This window comes from Bufo bufo, chromosome 3 (genome assembly GCF_905171765.1).
Source record: "Bufo bufo chromosome 3, aBufBuf1.1, whole genome shotgun sequence".
In the NCBI taxonomy this organism is placed as follows: Eukaryota; Metazoa; Chordata; class Amphibia; order Anura; family Bufonidae; genus Bufo; species Bufo bufo.
The window spans coordinates 489934526-489953502 of NC_053391.1; the positions used below are offsets into that span (position 1 = coordinate 489934526).

Consider the following 18977-nt stretch of genomic DNA (forward strand, 5'->3'; position numbering starts at 1 on the left):
CTGTCCATTTCAGCTATTCACTTAAAAGCAGTATACAACACAACAGCAGATTTCCTGAGTCGACACAAAGTCAACCCATGAGAGTGGATGCTCAACAAGGAGGTATTCCAACAGATTTGTCTCAAGTGGGGCAGTTCACAAATAGACCTCTTTGCAATCAAAAGAGAATTCTCAAGTGGATAATTTCTACTCTCTAAATCCAAGAGACCATTCGGTGGGAGTGGACGCACTCTCTCAGGATTGAAAGATGGATCTGGGATATGCGTTCCCACCTTTACCACTGATCCCTGCGGTATTGAGTAAATTAAGAACGAGTTCAACAACTCTAATTTTGATAGCTCCAGCTTGGCCCAAGAGGTGTTGGTTTGCAATTCTGAAGGACATGTCTATTGCGGATCCAATATCCGTTTCAAAGAGACAGGATCTCCTTTTACAAGGTCCTTTAAAACACCCGGACCTCGAGAAGCTGAATCTGACAGCCTGGATCCTGAGAGGCAGGCATTAAAAAGACAGGATCTCTTAGACAAGGTAATATCGACTTTACAGAATAGTCGTAAACCAGTAACTTCGGCCATATACAACAAGATATGGAAGAAGTTTAAATCACGGTTGTCTCTTAATCATTCAGATAATGCGTTCCCCTCAATAGTTAACATTCTGGATTTTCTTCAGATGAGATTTGATATGGGGTTAAGACCTAGTACCCTAAAAGTCCAGATTTCGGCATTAGCCTGTTTTCTGGACACTCCATAGGCGGAACATAGATGGATAAAAAGATTTGTAAAGGAAGTGTCTAGGATGAGACCTACTTTCAGACAGACTGTCCCAGCGTGGGATTTAAATGTAGTCCTAAATTATATATCTGATAAGCTTTTGTACCTCAAAGCCTCATTCCTGGTAGCTATAACAACGGCCCGTAGAATAGGAGAGATTCAGGCCTTGTCGATTACTGAACCATACTTGAAGATCTTACACGACCGTATAATACTGAGGCAGGATCCGTCTTTCTTACCAAAGGTGGTCTCTCCTTTTCATAGAGAACAGGAAATAATTCTTCCTACCTTTTTGTGCCTCCCCCAAAAAGGTGCAGGAGGAGTGTTTCCATTGCTTAGACGTCAGAAGAATAATACTGGCATATTCAGAGAACAGAATCCTGGAGAAAATCGACTAATCATTTTGTTCAGTTCAGTGGAACAGAGACAGCAAGGCCTCAAAACAGACCTTGGCTAGATGGATAAAGGAGACCATCATGGTATCCTACAGACTTCAGTGTATATCCTGCCCTTTGACTGTGAGAGCCCATTCGACCAGTCCGACATGACGGCACCCGGTATTATCCCCCCTTTGGTTTTGTTGGTGGTTCTGCCTTTTTTTTTTTTTTGATCAATGTGATGTAAACATTGAGAGTTCAAATAAATAAGTTGGATCCTATCTGGTGTAATAATTTGGAAAACACTGGAGAGTGGGCTCGGGGAGGGGCCTTTTAATCTCTCTCGCTTCCTGTCCCTACAGAGATCAATAGGACATCCTCCAGTGGTGCTGTTATGTCGGACTCCTGGAAAACCATTTACCGGTAAGACAAAATCTTAGTTTCATCAATAGATCAGTGGGTTTTTGGTGGGTATAAGATTTAGCAAATTACCGTATTGCCAATATTGCCAGATGTGTTTCGGAGCTGTACTAACTTCTTCCTCAGTGGCCATGATTATTTTAGGGTCCTTCCAACTTTTTATACCCACTTCCCTGTCCCATCCAAAACCCCAACTGGATAATAATGTTTGTTTGTATATTATTCCATGTTTTTAGAACAGAGTATATTATAGTACCCTCCAAGGGATCATAGCATGGTTTTTCTTCAGTTTTTGACGATAAATTGTCTCCTCTCCAAGTGATTACACTGAATGCTGCAGCCATCCTTCAATCCATGTACACAAAACACATTGTGGTTTAGATGAGTTTTCAATGCGTTTTTTAGCTACATATGCGTTTTTTTTGCCTATGGATGATCCTCTTCTTCTATTATAGCAATCCACAACATGCAGAAAAAACATGCTACAATCCCTTGGAGGGTACTATAATATACTCTGTTCTAAAAACATGGAATTATATACAAACAAACATTATCTAAGAGAGAAGAAATCCAGTGGGGGTTTTGCATGGGACTGGGAGGTGGGTATAAAAAGTGGGAAGGACCCTAAAATAATCATGGCCACTGAGGAAGCAGTTAGCATAGTTCCGAAACGCATCTGGCAATAATTAGCAAAATCTTGTACCCACCAAAAACCACTGACTTATTGATGAAAACACAAATCCTAAAGTAAGAGCGGCCGGTGTGTGGAGCATTTCACAAACAGCATGAGGGATATTCCATACATTCAGAGCCCGGGGAGCCAAGACACAGCATTGCTGAATACCACGTGGGACGCTGAGACCTAGCAGCCATACAACAGGTATTGCTACCCGTACTATAGACACACACCATGAGGGATGCTGAGTCCAGAGCAAGCGCTGCAGCTACCACGTGGGACGCCACGGTGGATAGAAGCGCATGATCTCCAACAGTAAGTACATACTCTCGATTGCCATCAAGTACATACTGTCAATTGCTATCATTACAAAGGAGAACTAAGAACCATCATAATGGAAGTGTAGGGAAACTATACACTTCTAATGCAAAGTATCCACTGGGTTGGATTTACTTGTTTACATATTGACATCAAGTCTCTTATTTTTGAAAAAAGGACAGACTCTATTACAGTATTACAACAACGGATTTATTCTATAGATGCTTGAATCATAGCTGCAATATTTTCTGAATAAGGATTAAAGGGGTTATCCCACTTCGCCTTTTTATACTTACCTGCTGCCACCGTGCCGTTCACTTCCTGGATTCTGGCTGGGGGGGGGGGCTTCATCTTGATTGAAGTCTTCTCCCGGCCGCGCGCTGGACTGAACGCGCATGCCGCCGCGCATGCGCCATGGTGACTTATTTCTGGCCAGTATAGTACAGAGCCGGCGTGCGCTTTCGCAGCTCTGTACTATTCTGGCCGGGAAGAAGTCACCGTCGCGCATACGCGGCAGCGTGAGCGTTCAGGACAGCGAGCGGCCCGGCCGGGAGAAAAGAAGGAGTCTTCTGCGCAAGCGCGGCCATCGTGATTTTGGAGAAGAGCGGTGGCCGTAACCAGGGGAGACAGAGTCACAACAATAAGGTAAGTGGGGATAAATTTTATCCTAAACGGTGGGAATTTGTTAATGAAGTATTTTTACAAAAATGATCACTTTCAAATCATTAACAGATTTAACAGTGATCATTATGATGGGAATACCCCTTTAAGTATAATTTATCAGTATAATATTGGACATAAGAGGAATGCAATTAGGATGAAATAGGTCTATTGTAAAAATATGTACTAGATAGGGGGTATACATGGAACAATTCCCCTGATCAATTTGTTGCTCCATAGGAGGTGAGAAGGATCCTATTAATAATTTCACCTTACTTTATATTTTTGATCATTTATGTACATGCATGTTGTAATTTTACCTTTATTTTATATTTTTATATATTGACAAATGTTAATATAGACAACATTGACTGACATGTTCTAAGTGAAGTGTGCCTGTCTATATTTAGACATCTTGGCCCATCTGAGGGTTCGAACCCAAGGGGCTCACTTACAAGGGAAAGCTGTTACCAGTCAGCCACAGCAGCAACAGTTGCTGCTGTGGCTGACTGGTGACAGCTTTGCCTTGTAAAACAGAAAATCAAACTCCAACACGTGTCCACAATGATTTTACTGCTGCAGGTCCCAGGAGTGAAGTGGGCTCAGTTCACAAAGTCAATATGCGTTTTTGTAGGACCGCGCGACTAACTCCTTTTCCTCTGAGCCGAACCATTCACTCATATAGCTACAAATAGAGCATCAGATTTCCAATTATCCTCCTCCCACAACAGCTCCTGCGAAAAAAGACGCACTAATTATAGTGAAGCACTGTGAATGCTTGTCACACGCGCTTATAGCTGGTATAGTCACAAGCGCAGGTGGGAGTCAGGCACATCAAACCAGTATATTCATCTAAAATTCCTCCGAATATGTCTCTTCAGTGGCTGCTCTCTAGAGCATACAATACTCCAATAGTGAAGAACCGCTATTTACTTCTTTAAAAAATCCTTTTAATATACTCACAAGGGTAAGTTAGTATAAAATCGATAAAACAATTCACAGCAATGTGCTCCTGCCCGGCCCGGGTTTCGCTCCAAGCTTCATCCGGGGCGCCCCTGATGAAGCTTGGAGCGAAAGTGAATGGTTCGACTCAGAGGAAAAGGAGTTAGTCACGCGGTCCTATAAAAACGCATATTAGCTTTGCCTTGTAAGTGAGCACCTTGGGTTCGAATCCTCAGATGGGCCAGGATGTCTATATTTAGAGTATAAGAAAATCATAAAAGCAGAATGGTGCATTTTATAGTCTTGGTCTTCCAGTAAATGTGAACACTGTGTGATAATACCAGTCCACTACAATATGCCGATTATTACAGCTTCCCCTCCTCTCTTGTGTTACTACAGCTCTTGATGCAGGACAGGTTGGCTTGGCGCTCTCTTATGCCATTACAATCATGGGATCTTTCCAGTGGGGAGTAAGGCAAAGTGCTGAAGTTGAAAATCTGGTAAAAATTTTTCCTTAGTCTCCTTTTTATCATGTTTCATGTTATTAATTATTTGTATCCTATGTGTAAAATGTAACCTATAATAATCATTCTAAATGTGTGTGGTAATGTATGCCTGGATGCTAAAGATATGCTGCTCTCTTTGGAATTTTACCAGTGGATTTGTTAACTAGATATGCTATATGGGCAAACGTATTGGGACACAACACCTACACAAACGTTTATGACAATCATTCTAAATCTGTAGGTATTAAAGGGGTTGTATAGGCTGCAGATAGCCTCAGGATAGGTCATCAATATCAGATCGTCGGGGGTCCTTCTCATGACGCACATCAAAAGAATGGTAAAGTAAGCTGTTAGTACACTGCAACACTGCTACAATGTAGAGAGCGTGCAGGTAAACATTGAAGAGAATGCAGCACTCACACGGGCACGGGCACGGAAGTCCCTTCAAACAGCTGATTGGCGAGGATGCCGGGAGTTAGATCCCCATCAATCTGTTGTTGATGACCTATCCTGAGGATCCATAATCGAATCGTGGTGGTCACTACACCAGTCCATCCTATTATTAGTATTGTGTTCCCTGAGGGGCTTCTATATGCAATAACCTCTCACATTTGATTATGGAATGTATAGGAGGGAAGAAATTTCATGAATTACTTGGTGCAACACTAGCATCATATTACAGTACCACAGGGAAATTCTGTGAACTCTTTAGAATGATCCATTCTTTGAGAAATGTTTGTATAGGCAGACTGCATGGCTGGGGGCTGGATTTTATATACCTGTGATATAGGGACTGAAGGAAACACCTGAATTCTTGACCACTCATTTTCACCGACACTACTTTTGATGTTTTCTGTTCCACCTATGGTAGTGAACATTTTCTATATTCTGGCTTGATTACCTGAAAACAGAAATAATATGGACTAGAAGAACCAATGCACAATACCTGTCACCTAGAAGGGATATATCATTCTGATGTACCCATAAAGAGTACACCTTGAGAGGTCATTCAGATGTTCACCTCTGCATTACCTACTTTTTGATGAGCAGCATTATACTGCATTGTTCGTTGATTGTTTTCTCTTGAACAAATGTTTCAGTGAAATCTGGATAGCCATGTCGTCTTGTGAACAGAGTTTACGACCCACACGATTGATTTATTCATTTTAGAATCTTTCTATATAAAAGGACCCTTGAAGGGCTTCTTGAAACAAAGGGGCACATTAATTAAGACTGGTGTTTTAGACACCGGTCTTAATAAAGGCCTTGTGCTGGCGGTGGTTCCGCTGAAGTTATGAAGAGGCGAAGGCCTCTCCATATCTTAAGCACATCCAGCGCCAGTTCTAAATGTAAGACAACCTCCAAGCTGTCTAACATTTAGACCAATTTCTATGCCTAAAACAGGTGTAGAAAATGGTGAATGAGACAGACCTTCTGGCCCGTCCCCGCCCACTCCACACCCGCTATTTTAGACCTGGTTTGAGCAGGGCAAACTCACAGATCACGCCATCTGCACCTGAAATACACCTCATTTAGGTGTATTTCAGTATAGTAAATGACCCCCAAAATGTCTAGGTAATAAGCTTCCATAGAAATGAATATAAGTTAATGGACGATGAAAGTCTGGAAATATCTTTTTACACACATTAGATTATTGTTATTATTTTTAAGTAAGATTTTTCTTCTGCCTGTATAGTTTTCAGTAACAGGAGTATTTATCCCTTTTACTTTACTTCACAAAGAAAAAACGCACTAATGTTTTCTTTGTCTTTGTTATTACAGCATGGTGTGCTCTAGTTAACCCTTTTTGCATTTCTGTATTGTCCTCCTAAAGGTGGATTTAGATGGGGCGATACTCGGGCGGATTTACGGGAATGAATGTCCATTTTTAGTCGTACTGTTAATTATCAAGTGAATTAATTCAACAGTAATCAAAATATTCTGAGGAACAATTCAGTTAATGGGTTATTTTAATTTTTCATTATAGATGATCTCTGTGGAGAGAGTCATGGAGTACACTCAACTTGAAAAAGAAGCCGCATGGGAGTCTAAAAAACGTCCACCACCAGACTGGCCAAATAAAGGCATGATAGCCTTTGAAAACGTTAACTTTGCTTACAGCTTAGATGGACCGCTGGTTCTAAGACATTTAACTGCTCTAATCCGACCGAAGGAAAAGGTATTTGTAAGCGAATAATATGAATTTAGGGTGTTTTTTTTTTTTTTTTCCACCTTCATGTTAATCTTGTTTTTCACAGTATACTCTACCAGTTTAAACTGCCATTATGTCTTCTTTGATGATACACTCTTGTGTGTATTTTCAAGTATGATGACATTTCCAGATGCGCTGCTCTGTTCCCCCGCTGTGGCCCCCATTCACTTTTGCCACCCTGTATGCTAATTAGTTCCATCGGTGCAGGGAGGAGGAGACTGCCACGTTTCTCAAAGAACGCCGTAAAGACAAAACCCGTAAAACTGTATCAGAATTGCCTTTTTTCCAATTCCACCCCATATGGGATTTGTTATCCAGCTCCCTACTACATCATATGCAATATTAAATGGTGCCATTAGAAAGTAAAACTTATCCCACAAAAAACAAGCCCTCATAGGGCTATGTGAACAGAAAAATTTTATGCAAAAACTGAAAATTGCTGGGTCCTTTAGGGCTTAAAGTATAACTTTTTTTTTTGGAGTATTGAATTGTGGTGCTTAACCCCTTAAAGGGCTTCTGTCACCCCACTAAAGTGATTTTCTTTTTTGGGGCTAGTTAAATTAGTTATATAGCGATATATTAAAATATAATTGTGTTACTTACATTGATCCAGCCGTTTATTAAAAAAACGAAGTTTTATCATATGCAAATTCGGTCTCTACCAGCAAGTAGGGCGGCTACTTGCTGGTAGCTGCTGCAGAAATCCGCCCCCTCCTCTTGTTGATTGACAGGGCCAGCCGGGATCTCCTCCTCCGGCCAGCCCTGTCGGCATTTCAAAAATCGCGCGCCTGTGTTGATTCCGCGCAGGCGCTCTGAGATGAGGAGGCTCGTCTCCTCAGAACTCCCTCAGTGCGCCTGCGCCGATGACGTCTTCTATTTCGGTGATGTCATCGGCGCAAGCGCACTGAGGGAGTTCTGAGGAGACGAGCCTCCTCATCTCAGAGCGCCTGCGCCGAATCAACACAGGCGCGCGATTTTTGAAATGCCGACAGGGCTGGCCGAAGGAGGAGATCCCGGCTGGCCCTGTCAATCAACAAGAGGAGGGGGCGGATTTCTGCAGCAGCTACCAGCAAGTAGCCGCCCTACTTGCTGGTAGAGACCGAATTTGCATATGATAAAACTTTGTTTTTTGAATAAACTGCTGGTAAGTAACACAATTATATTTTCATATATCGCTATATAACTAATTTAACTAGCCCCAAAAAAAAAAATCACTTTAGTGGGGTGACAGAAGCCCTTTAAGGACCGGGCTCATTTTCACCTTAAGGACCAGGCCATTTTTTGCAAATCTGATCAGTGTCACTTTAAGTGCTCATAACTTTAAAACGCTTTGACTTACCCAGGCCGTTCTGAGATTGTTTTTTCGTCACATATTGTACTTCATGTCACTGCTAAAATTGGGTCAAAAAAGTTAATTTTTTTGCATAAAAAAATACAATTTTTACCAAAAATTTTGAAAAATTAGCAAATTTCAAAGTTTCAGTTTCTCTACTTCTGTAATACATAGTAATACCCCCAAAAATTGTGATGACTTTACATTCCCCATATGTCTACTTCATGTTTGTAGCATTTTGGGAATGATATTTTATTTTTTGGGGATGTTACAAGGCTTAGAAGTTTAGAAGCAAATTTTGAAATTTTCAGAAATCTTCAAAATCCCACTTTTTATGGACCAGTTCAGGTTTGAAGTCATATTGTGAGGCTTAGATAATAGAAACCTCCCAAAAATGACCCCATTCTAGAAACTACACCCCTCAAGGTATTCAAAACTGTTTTTTCAAACTTTATTAACCCTTTAGATCTTCCACAAGAGTTAATGGCAGATGGAGAAACAATTTAGAAATTTCAATTTTTTGGAAAATTTTCCAATATAATCAATTTTTTCCAGGAGTAAAACAAGGGTTAACTGCCAAACAACACTCAAAATGGGTTTCACTGATTCAGTAGTTTGCAAAAACACCCCATATGTGGTCGTAAACTACTGTTTGGCCGAACGGTAGCACATAGAAGGAGGGGAACACCATATGGGTTTTGGAAGGCAGATTTGGCAGGACTGGTTTTGTTTATACCATGTCCCATTTGAAGCCCCCTGTTGCACCCCCAGAATAGAAATTTCAAAAAAGTGACTCCATCTAAGAAAGTACACCCCTCAAGGTATTCAAAACTGGGTTTACAAACTTTGTTAACCCTTTAGGTGTTCCACAAGAGTTAATGGCAGATGGAGAAACAATTTTGAAATTTCAATTTTTTGGAAAATTTTCCAATATAATCAATTTTTTCCAGGAGTAAAACAAGGGTTAACTGCCAAACAACACTCAAAATGGGTTGCCCTGATTCAGTAGTTTGCAAAAACACCCCATATGTGGTCGTAAACTACTGTTTGGCCGAACGGTAGCACATAGAAGGAGGGGAACACCATATGGGTTTTGGAAGGCAGATTTGGCAGGACTGGTTTTGTTTATACCATGTCCCATTTGAAGCCCCCTGTTGCACCCCTAGAATAGAAATTTCAAAAAAGTGACTCCATCTAAGAAATTACACCCCTCAAGGTATTCAAAACTGGGTTTACAAACTTTGTTAACCCTTTAGGTGTTCCACAAGAGTTAATGGCAGATGGAGAAACAATTTAGAAATTTCAATTTTTTGGAAAATTTTCCAATATAATCAATTTTTTCCAGGAGTAAAACAAGGGTTAACTGCCAAACACTCAAAATGGGTTGCCCTGATTCTGTAGTTTGCAGAAACACCCCATATGTGGTCGTAAACTACTATTTGGCCGAACGGTAGCACATAGAAGGAGGGGAACACCATATGGGTTTTGGAAGGCAGATTTTGCTGGACTGGTTTATTTACACCATGTACCCTTTCAAGCCCCCTGATGCACCCCTAGAGTAGAAACTCCATAAATGTGACCCCATCTAGGAAACTACGGGATAAGGTGGTTGTTGTTTTGGGTCTATTTTGGGGGTAAATTTGATTTTTGGTTGCTCTATTTTAATCTTTTTTGAGGCAATGTAACAAAAAAATTAAATTCTAAAATTGTTTCTACATTCGCGATTTAGTTTTGTGGAACACCTAAAGGGTTAACATAGTTTGTAAAGTAACTTTTGAATACCTTGAGGGTGTAGTTTCTTAGATGGGGTCACTTTTTTGGAGTTTCTAGTCTAGGCTACATCAGGGGGGCTTCTAATGGGACATGGTGTAAAAAAAAAAACTGTCCATCAAAATCTGCCTTCCAGAAACCTTATGGAGTTCCCTTCGTTCTATGCCCTGCCGTGCGGCTATATAGCCATTTACGACCACATATGGGGTGTTTCTGCAAACTACAGAATCGGGGCAATAAATATTTAGTTTTGTTTGGCTGTTAACCCTAGCTTTATTACCGGCAAAATGGATTCAAATTGAAATTTTGCCCAAAAATGGGTGTTTTGGCACAGTTTTTATTTAATATTTTTAACACCGTTCATCCGAGGCGTTTGGTCAAAAGTTATTTTTATAGCGACGACTTTTACGCACGCGACGATGCCCAATATGTATGGCTCTCAGACTTTGGAAACACTAAGCAGGCATCCTAAAACTGCGGCCCTCCAGATGTTGTAAAACTACAATTCCCACCATGCCCTGCTGATGGCTGTAGGTTGTCTGGGCATGCTGGGAGTTATAGTTTTACAACATCTGGAGGGCCGCAGTTTGAGGATGCCTGCACTAAAACTAATATTTTTTGGGGAAAGAAAAATTGTTTCCGTGTCTCCAAAGTCTGAGAGCCATAGTGTTTTATGTTCTCTAGTGGACTGTTGGGGATTATAAAAATTTAGTACTCCATGGAAGTGTGATACTCCCTGAAGCAATTGATAATGCAGAGGCCCGGATGATCGGGGCACGTGTCACATTGAGTAGTGGTGTCCTTCCGTATCCCCCTCTTGTGACACACTCTGCACTTTTTTTGGGTTCGTCCCTTCTTTCCAGTATGGGGGACCACACCTGGAAAGTGTTGGCCAGGGACGATCCGGGCGCCTCCAGTTCCCGAGGTACTCCGGCCTGCTCTTTCCCGGTCCGAAAAGATCAGGGCCTTGAGGACTGCCTCATAGAACTGGAGGAATGTCCCTGTGCTGCCAGCGCTTCGGGATAGTACAAAAGAGTTGTACATGGCAACCTGTACCAAGTAGACCGTAACTTTTTTGTACCATGCCCGGGTTTTGCGCATGGCGTTATATGGCGTGAGGACTTGATCAGAGAGATCAACTCCTCCCATATACCGATTGTAGTCGACGATACAATCGGGCTTGAGGACCGTTGCCGCGGTACCTCGCACAGGGACAGGGGTGGTGCCGTTACCGTGGATTGTGGACAGCATAAGGACATCCCTCTTGTCCTTATACCTGACCAGCAACAGGTTTCCACTGGTAAGGGCACGGGTCTCAGCCCTGGGGATAGGTACCTGGAGGGGGTAGGCAGGGAGGTCGCGTTGATTTTTCCGCACGGTCCCACAAGCGAACGTGGATCTGGCGGCAAGGGACCTGAACAAGGGAATGCTGGTATAAAAGTTATCCACGTACAAGTGGTAACCATTATCCAGCAGTGGGTACATAAGGTCCCACACGAGTTTCCCGCTAACACCCAGAGTGGGGGGACATTCTGGGGGTTGAATACGGGAATCTCGCCCCTCGTACACACGAAATTTGTAAGTGTACCCTGAGGTACTCTCACAAATTTTGTATAGCTTCACGCCATACCTCGCCCGCTTTGTGGGAATGTATTGGCGGAAACTGAGTCTCCCCTTGAACGCAACGAGAGACTCATCAACCGCGACCTCCCTTCCAGGTACGTAGGCCTCCATGAATTTGGCCCCAAAGTGATCGATGACCGGCCGTATCTTATACAGCCGGTCATAGGCAGGATCACCTCGGGGTGGACATGCTGCATTATCGGAATAATGCAGACATTTCCGGATGGCCTCAAACCGTGTACGTGTCATGACCATACTGTACAGTGGGGTCTGGTATAGGACGTCCCCACTCCAGTATTGCCTGACACTGGGTTTTTGGACTAGACCCATATGCAGCACGAGGCCCCAAAATGTCCTCATTTCGGCTGCACTGACCGGCGTCCAGCCACCGGATCTAGCCAAAACTGAGCCTGGGTTTTGAGCGACGAACTGTTGGGCGTACAGATTCGTCTGCTCCACCATCAAATTCACCAGTGTGTTACTGAAAAAAAAACTAAAATTGTCTATTTCAGTAAACCCCGCTGTGGGAATCTGGATTCCAGGATTGCCAGCAAAATCCGGAATCTCAGGCTCAAAGTCCACTGGGGGACACCAACTAAGTTCATCGGCAGGGGGCTCCGGTGGACTTATTTGGTGGGCCGGGAAACCAGTACGAACCCCAGGGCGGCTCGTACTAGGGTGGGCCACAGGATCCCTAGCATGTGGGGCCCCTGGCTCCGCCTGGCGGCGTCTCCGACGCCTTGGTGGCTCATCGTCATCCGATGATGATGAGGAGGATGCGGATGATAAAAGGAATGTGGGGTCATCCTCATCCTCACTGGGGCTCTCAGAGTCGGAGGCAATCTGGGCGTATGCCTCCTCGGCCGAGAACATCCGGCGGGCCATGGGTGTGTGTGCGTGTAGGTGTGCGTGTGTGTAAACCTTTATTATATGTGCGTGTGTGTGGGGGCAACGGGTGTTCGCGTACTAAAAAAGGCAAAAAAAAAAAGGGCAAGTGTTAGGAAAAAAAAAAGTTAAAACTTGCTGATCAGCGGTACAACGCTGATGTGGGGTGGTGGGGCGGGCGATGCGCTAACAGTGGACGGACGCTAAAAAGTGCCGGCCAGTCAGCGCACGCAGAAAAAAAAAATTGACCTGCAGTTTTGTGCGATCGCCGATACGGGGGGGTCAAATGCCCCCCCCCCCCCCTGCGTTGTTACGGGATGCCGGCTGAATGATTTCAGCTGGCGTCCCGTTCCGATTAACCCCCGCGGCGCCGGAATTCCGATTTTAAGTCAGGACGTACCGGTACGTCCTTGGTCCTTAAGGACTCGGGAAATAGGGCATACCGGTACGTCCTATGTCCTTTAGGGGTTAATATCTCCTTGGTGGCCCTATTTCAACTTTTCACTGTGTATTCAATAACCCCTTAATTCCACATTTTTGTTCCCTGTACTGCCTACTTTTACCTGTGCTTAAAATTGGGTTGCTAGGCATGGTCCGTCTATCTGTTGATAGACGAGCACGCTGCGTGCAAGGTCAGATTACTGACAGCCAGGGACTGTAAGTAAATGATTAAAGCCATGTCCTCCCCAGCAGCTGATAACAGTGCCTGGGCTGTGTGCACTTCTCCCTGTCCCTGCGCTTGGCAGACGCTCCCTCACTCAGCAGAGCTGGAGAAGGCAGAGTTGAACCAGCGCAGACCAGGGAAGGGAGATCTGCCATCTGCTCAGTGTATAAATGAAAGCAACATGTGGTAAGAGGACCCCTTTGTGCTGCAGGAGATTAACCCTTTAGTGGGGAGGGCTCTGGTTACTGACACTTTTGTGGGGCTATTGTTACTGGCTAGTGAGGGCAGGCGGGATTAGCCTCAGGGTGAGGGCAGTGGCGGCCATCTTAACTGAATAGTGAAATTGCAGTTTTATGCAGACTGGTTGCTAAGGGCTGAATCTTATTAAATATGGGGTAAGTCAGTCTAATAGTAACTGATTCTGGAATATCATGTTATTAGTAACTACATATATGAAAATTTAAATGAGGGTCTAAGTGTGACAGTTATCCTTTAATGTATAAATATAATATATTAATAGATAAAATACATAAACAGGCTGCTGACAATTCAAGCCATCCTACTAGTTACAACTTGATGAAGGTCTGAGACAGCTTAATATGTGGTCTTGCATTAAATGTCTGTTAGGCCTATTGCACACGGACGTTTTTTTTTCCCGTTTACTGGACGTTTTTTGCGTTCCGTATACGGTCCGTATACGGAACCATTCATTTCAATGGTTCCGCAAAAAAAACGGAATGTAGTCCGTATGCATTCCGTTTCCGTATTTCCGTTTTTCCGTTCCGTTTTAACATAGAACATGTCCTATTATTGCCTGCAAATCACAGTCCGTGGCTCCATTCAAGTCAATGGGTCCGCAAAAAAACGGAACACATACGGAAATGCATCCGTATGTCTTCCATTTCCGTTCCGTTTTTTGCTGAACCATCTATTGAAAATGTTATGCCCAGCCCAATTTTATCTATGTAATTACTGTATACTGTATATGCCATACGGAAAAACGGAACGGAAAAACGGAACAGAAACGGAAACACAACGGAAACAAAAAACGGAACAACGGATCCGTGAAAAACGGATCGCAAAACACTGAAAAAGCCATACGGTCGTGTGCAATAGGCCTTACTCTGGATTTAATGTGAATTAAAGAGGGCCTTTCACTGGTCCTGACGTTACAATATTAGTACATGGCAGTGTAGGGCATGTTTAGTAGATATCATGGCCCTTTTTTCACTTTCTGCCTGACTATAAAAAAATTTAAATAAACTTTTTTCATATTTACATCTAGGGAGCTGTGTGAGGGCTAATTTTTTGTGGTGTGATCTGTACTTTTCAATGATACCATCTTGGAGTGTGTGTGATCACTTTTTATTCCGTTTTTTTGGGGGAGGTGAAGTGACAGAAAATGGAAAATTAGCTATTTTAAATTTTCTTATGCCATTTTCTGTTCGGGATAAATATTTTAATAGCACGGGAGTTTTCTGATGCAGTGATGGGGATATTTTTTTATTATTATAATTTTTTTTTAATAAAATGTATTTTTTTAACCTTTTTGTAAGTCACACTATGTGTCTATAACCAGAACTGTTAGGCCTCCTGCACACGGCCGTTTTTTTTCCCCGTTTACTGGCCGTTTTTTGCGTTCCGTATACGGAACCATTCATTTCAATGGTTCCGCAAAAAAAACTGAATGTACTCCGTATGCATTCCGTTTCCGTATTTCCGTTTTTCCGTTCCGTTTTAACATAGAACATGTCCTATTATTGCCCGGAAATCTCGGTCCGTGGCTCCATTCAAGTCAATGGGTCCGCCAAAAAAACATAACACATACGGAAATGCATCGTTTTTTGCTGAACCATCTATTGAAAATGTTATGCCCAGCCCAATTTTATCTATGTAATTACTGTATACTGTATATGCCATACGGAAAAACGGAACGGAAAAACGGAACAGAAACGGAAACAAAAAACGGAACAACGGATCCGTGAAAAACGGACCGCAAAACACTGAAAAAGCCATACGGTCGTGTGCAATAGGCCTTAGATTGTGTATTGCGTTCACTATATTCTACTACACTGCTGCCACTTGTAGGCCTGTATTGAAAAATACCAGTGATAGACTGGACTGCTTGAGGATCCGATACCGATCATGTAATGTAAGAGGTTTCCCGATCTCAGCCGGGGGTGGCGGTTACGAACACAGGAGCACACAGCTCCAGTATCTTCACCACTCAGATGTCATGGTCACGTTTGACCACGGTGCCTGAGGCCATAAGGCCGATTGCAGGCATTACCCCACGTTCCTCTACTGTTTGAAACAGCAGAAACCTGACGGCTATGGTGTCCGTTGTACTTGTGAGTGGGCATAATTTTTAAAGTGCTGACTTTAAAGATTCTTCCAGGGGTCTAAAGGTCTTCCAGGGGGCTAAATGTATTTGTTTAGTTTCACTGTTGAGTGTCGGAGCAACAGGGAACACTTGATGTAAGTTAAGTTTCCTTGCATGCCTCTGCTAACAGTAATACGATGGCCGCTTACTATTTTAGGTCACCGTTACAAGTGATCTACATACAGGAATATGCAGAAAATAGTGGTGTAGATTTGAATTTCCGGCTCTGGACTGCCAGAAGGTGCACATTTCCGGCTCTTGGACTGCCAGAAGGTCCACCAAATTTATTAAGAGTCCGGTGCATCTTTATAAAATTTGGGGCATCTTACTCCAGCAACCTGTATCAGAATTTTTTTGCAATTGCATGAAGTAAAATTTTTTACATAGCCACAGAGTTTTTCAATAAAATGTATCTGCCTCCTGAGTTGTGATAGGGAGAGCATGGACACGCCCCTGAGCTGCAGCAGAAAAGACACTCCCTTGAGCTGTCCGCTTAATGTAAATCTTTACAGAGCAATGAATGTGGAGATCTGTGTTAGAAAGAGACTGTATTATATGATGTCTTATTTTTATTTTTTATATTAGTCATGGGATAACCCTTTTAATCATCAGTCTTCGTAAATCTGCCCGAGTGGGCCAGATTTTCTATTTCTATCAATAGCGTAAACTTTCACAGGCTGTCTGAACCTGCACCATTTTTTTTCACAGTGGCTTAGGCTGGATGATAGGTACAGTATATAGCTAGAGAGTCTATGCAGACTTAATATTGGTTGAATTACTTTGAGACAGAATTTTATAGCAGAATTGTGGTGAAATTTTGGCTCAAAACTGTAAAATTCCTGTAAAATTCCATCACTTTACAATAATCCACACTCCATTTGGAACAAGTTGGAAAACCTTTTTTGAGCATAGGCACAAACACATTAGTAAATCGGGCCATTGTTATCAATTATGTCATAGTTTTTCATCGCAACCATCCGAATGCAGAAGCAACGGCTACTTGATATTAAAATGTTATTTTATATGTATTATTCCAGGCATAAAGCCATGTTCTCATGACATGGGTTTGTCGGCATATCATTCACATTTTAAGATAATCTGCATTAGAAATATACAGCTGAAACTGATTTCTGCCATAGATTGGCCAGTGGATCTGCAAATGGATTAGCCCCATCACAATTCAGTGGAGCTAATCTGTTTTTTTTTTCACAGTGGAATCCTCATTACTAATGAATAATGCCATGGATTTTAAAATGGGTTAAACTTGTTCCGAGTGAGTATTTTCTGCAGTGCGTGAATGGAGTGCAAAATACCCCATTTAGGGCTGCAGCTATCAATTATTTTAGTAATGAAATATTCTACTGACTTAATCCAACAATTAGAGTACTCTAATAAGAAAAAATGAATTAAAAGAACGTTTTCTCTAAAAACTCATCAGCCCCCCCCCATGCCATCATCAGCCCCCACTGTCATCAGTCCCCTTTACCCTGCCATCAGTTTCCCTCCCCCCCTCATGCCATCAGTCATTACTGCCATCAGTTCCCCCTCCCCTGTGCCATCAATTCCTCTGCCAATGCCATCAGCTCCCCCACTACCCCTCCTAGCCATCAGTCCCCAGCACCAGTCAAATCAATACTTACCTTTAATGCTAGGGGCGCCACAGACAGTCCACAGCTCTTCCACTGTCCTCTTCATGCGATGCCCTGGGACCTGACATCACACAGCATCAGGTCATAGTGCGCGGTGCCCAGTAATAGCAATAGCTTCATTCACACTCCGTGGTCACGCGGTACCAATTTTTTTGTGTCGAGTTACTCAATTGATTTGAGTAATCACTTCAGCCCTATCCCTATTCACATGTATTGCTCATGAAATTTTGGTGGTTTCTGTCTGCTTGTGGAATCCACACAAAGGACAACAACTGGACTAAGTGGAAGACAGTGTTTCTGTGATTCTGACCCTAACCACCGGTTCTTGTGGCCATCCAGAGATGAAATATAGAAGCAACAGACCAGGCTCTTATGTTGGTTTAAGATGTTACACTGTTTACTTACCCCATACCATTTTGACATACTGTATATTCCTGCGTATAAGACTACTTTTTAACACATGAAAATCTTCTCAAAAGTCGGGTGTCGTCTTATACGCCGGGTATGGCGGGCGCTGCAGTGCCGGGACGCCCGAATTATCAACAGAGAGAGCCCAGGCTATTGCCTTGTATCCCCAGCAGCTGAGAGCTGCGATGTAACCCACTGCATATGCCCCCCCCGCGCTGTACCTTGTATACCGCCCCCTGCTCTGTACCTTGTATGCCTCCCCCCTGCTCTGTACCTTGTATGCTCCTTGTACCGCCATCCTCCCGGCCGCTCGCATCTCGCTCCTACGCATGTGCGAGATTTCATGCGGCGAGCGTGGATACACGGGATCCTCACGGCCGCTCGCATCTCGCTCCTGCACATGTGCGAGAACTCCGTGCGGCGTATCTATATGCGGCGCAGATGTGCATATGTGAATGTGAATATGAAGAATAACATAACAAAAACATGTTCAGGGTATAGGTGGCACATGTTTAGGGTCTGGGAGGCAGGGAGGGAGGACAAGGAAGGTGGTGGGATGCAGGGATGGTGGTGGTATCTAGGGATGGTGGTGGGATGCAGGGATTGCAGTGGTACCCAGGGATGGTGGTGGGATGCAGTAATGTACTGCTGTGTGTTGAAAAAGGGGTAGTCTTATACGGCGAGTATATCCCAAACTCTATATTTTCAGTGTAAAAGTTGGGGGTCGTCTTATACGCCCAGTAGTCTTATACGCCGGCATATACGGGTATATGAATGCATGCTCTTCAGTGATGCTTATTAGTCTATGGAATTAAAAATATATTTTTTGTCCATTATGATTTTTAAAGGCTTATTTTATATTATGGCACTGCACTCATTTTAAGCTAAAAATCACTTTATTACAAATATAGAACCCTTTTTCTATACAGGGCTGAGATGATGTTATAGAGGGATCTGAATGTCAGCCAGCGAAACTGACAGTTCCTTGTCTCTGCTCCCTGACATTATAAGCACTCATCTTACTGATAAGAATGTGGCTTAAATAAGTGTTTGACCTCTTACTAAATTAGAGAGAAGGGTTATTAGATGACCTGCACAAAGTGAAAGTAAAAAGTACAATTCACACAGCAAGAAAAACTGTTAACCCTTTGCCACTAGCTCAATATTTTTAATGAAGACCAATTAAAAAAATGATTTTTAGCCCAAAATTAGTAACATGCAATCATAAAAAATTGCCTTCGAAGGTGTACATAGCCTTTAATTGCTGTGATTATGATCATGCACATGCTAAACATTTATTTTAATGTGGAGATAATTTGTAGCTACTGCCATTTATACATTTAGGGTTACAGTTTTTCTTGTAACTCATTAAATGACC

General features: G+C 42.8%; 1 protein-coding gene across 1 annotated transcript in view; it reads left to right on the top strand.

Annotated features, from left to right (window-relative positions):
• ABCC4 (ATP binding cassette subfamily C member 4) overlaps positions 1-18977 on the top strand; it is a 356587-nt gene that overhangs the window by 269892 nt on the left and 67718 nt on the right. Inside the window, exons 24-25 of the mRNA XM_040425312.1 lie at positions 4566-4666; positions 6660-6851. Of these exons, the coding sequence (XP_040281246.1) occupies positions 4566-4666; positions 6660-6851 (293 nt within the window). The remainder of the gene's footprint in view (positions 1-4565; positions 4667-6659; positions 6852-18977) is intronic.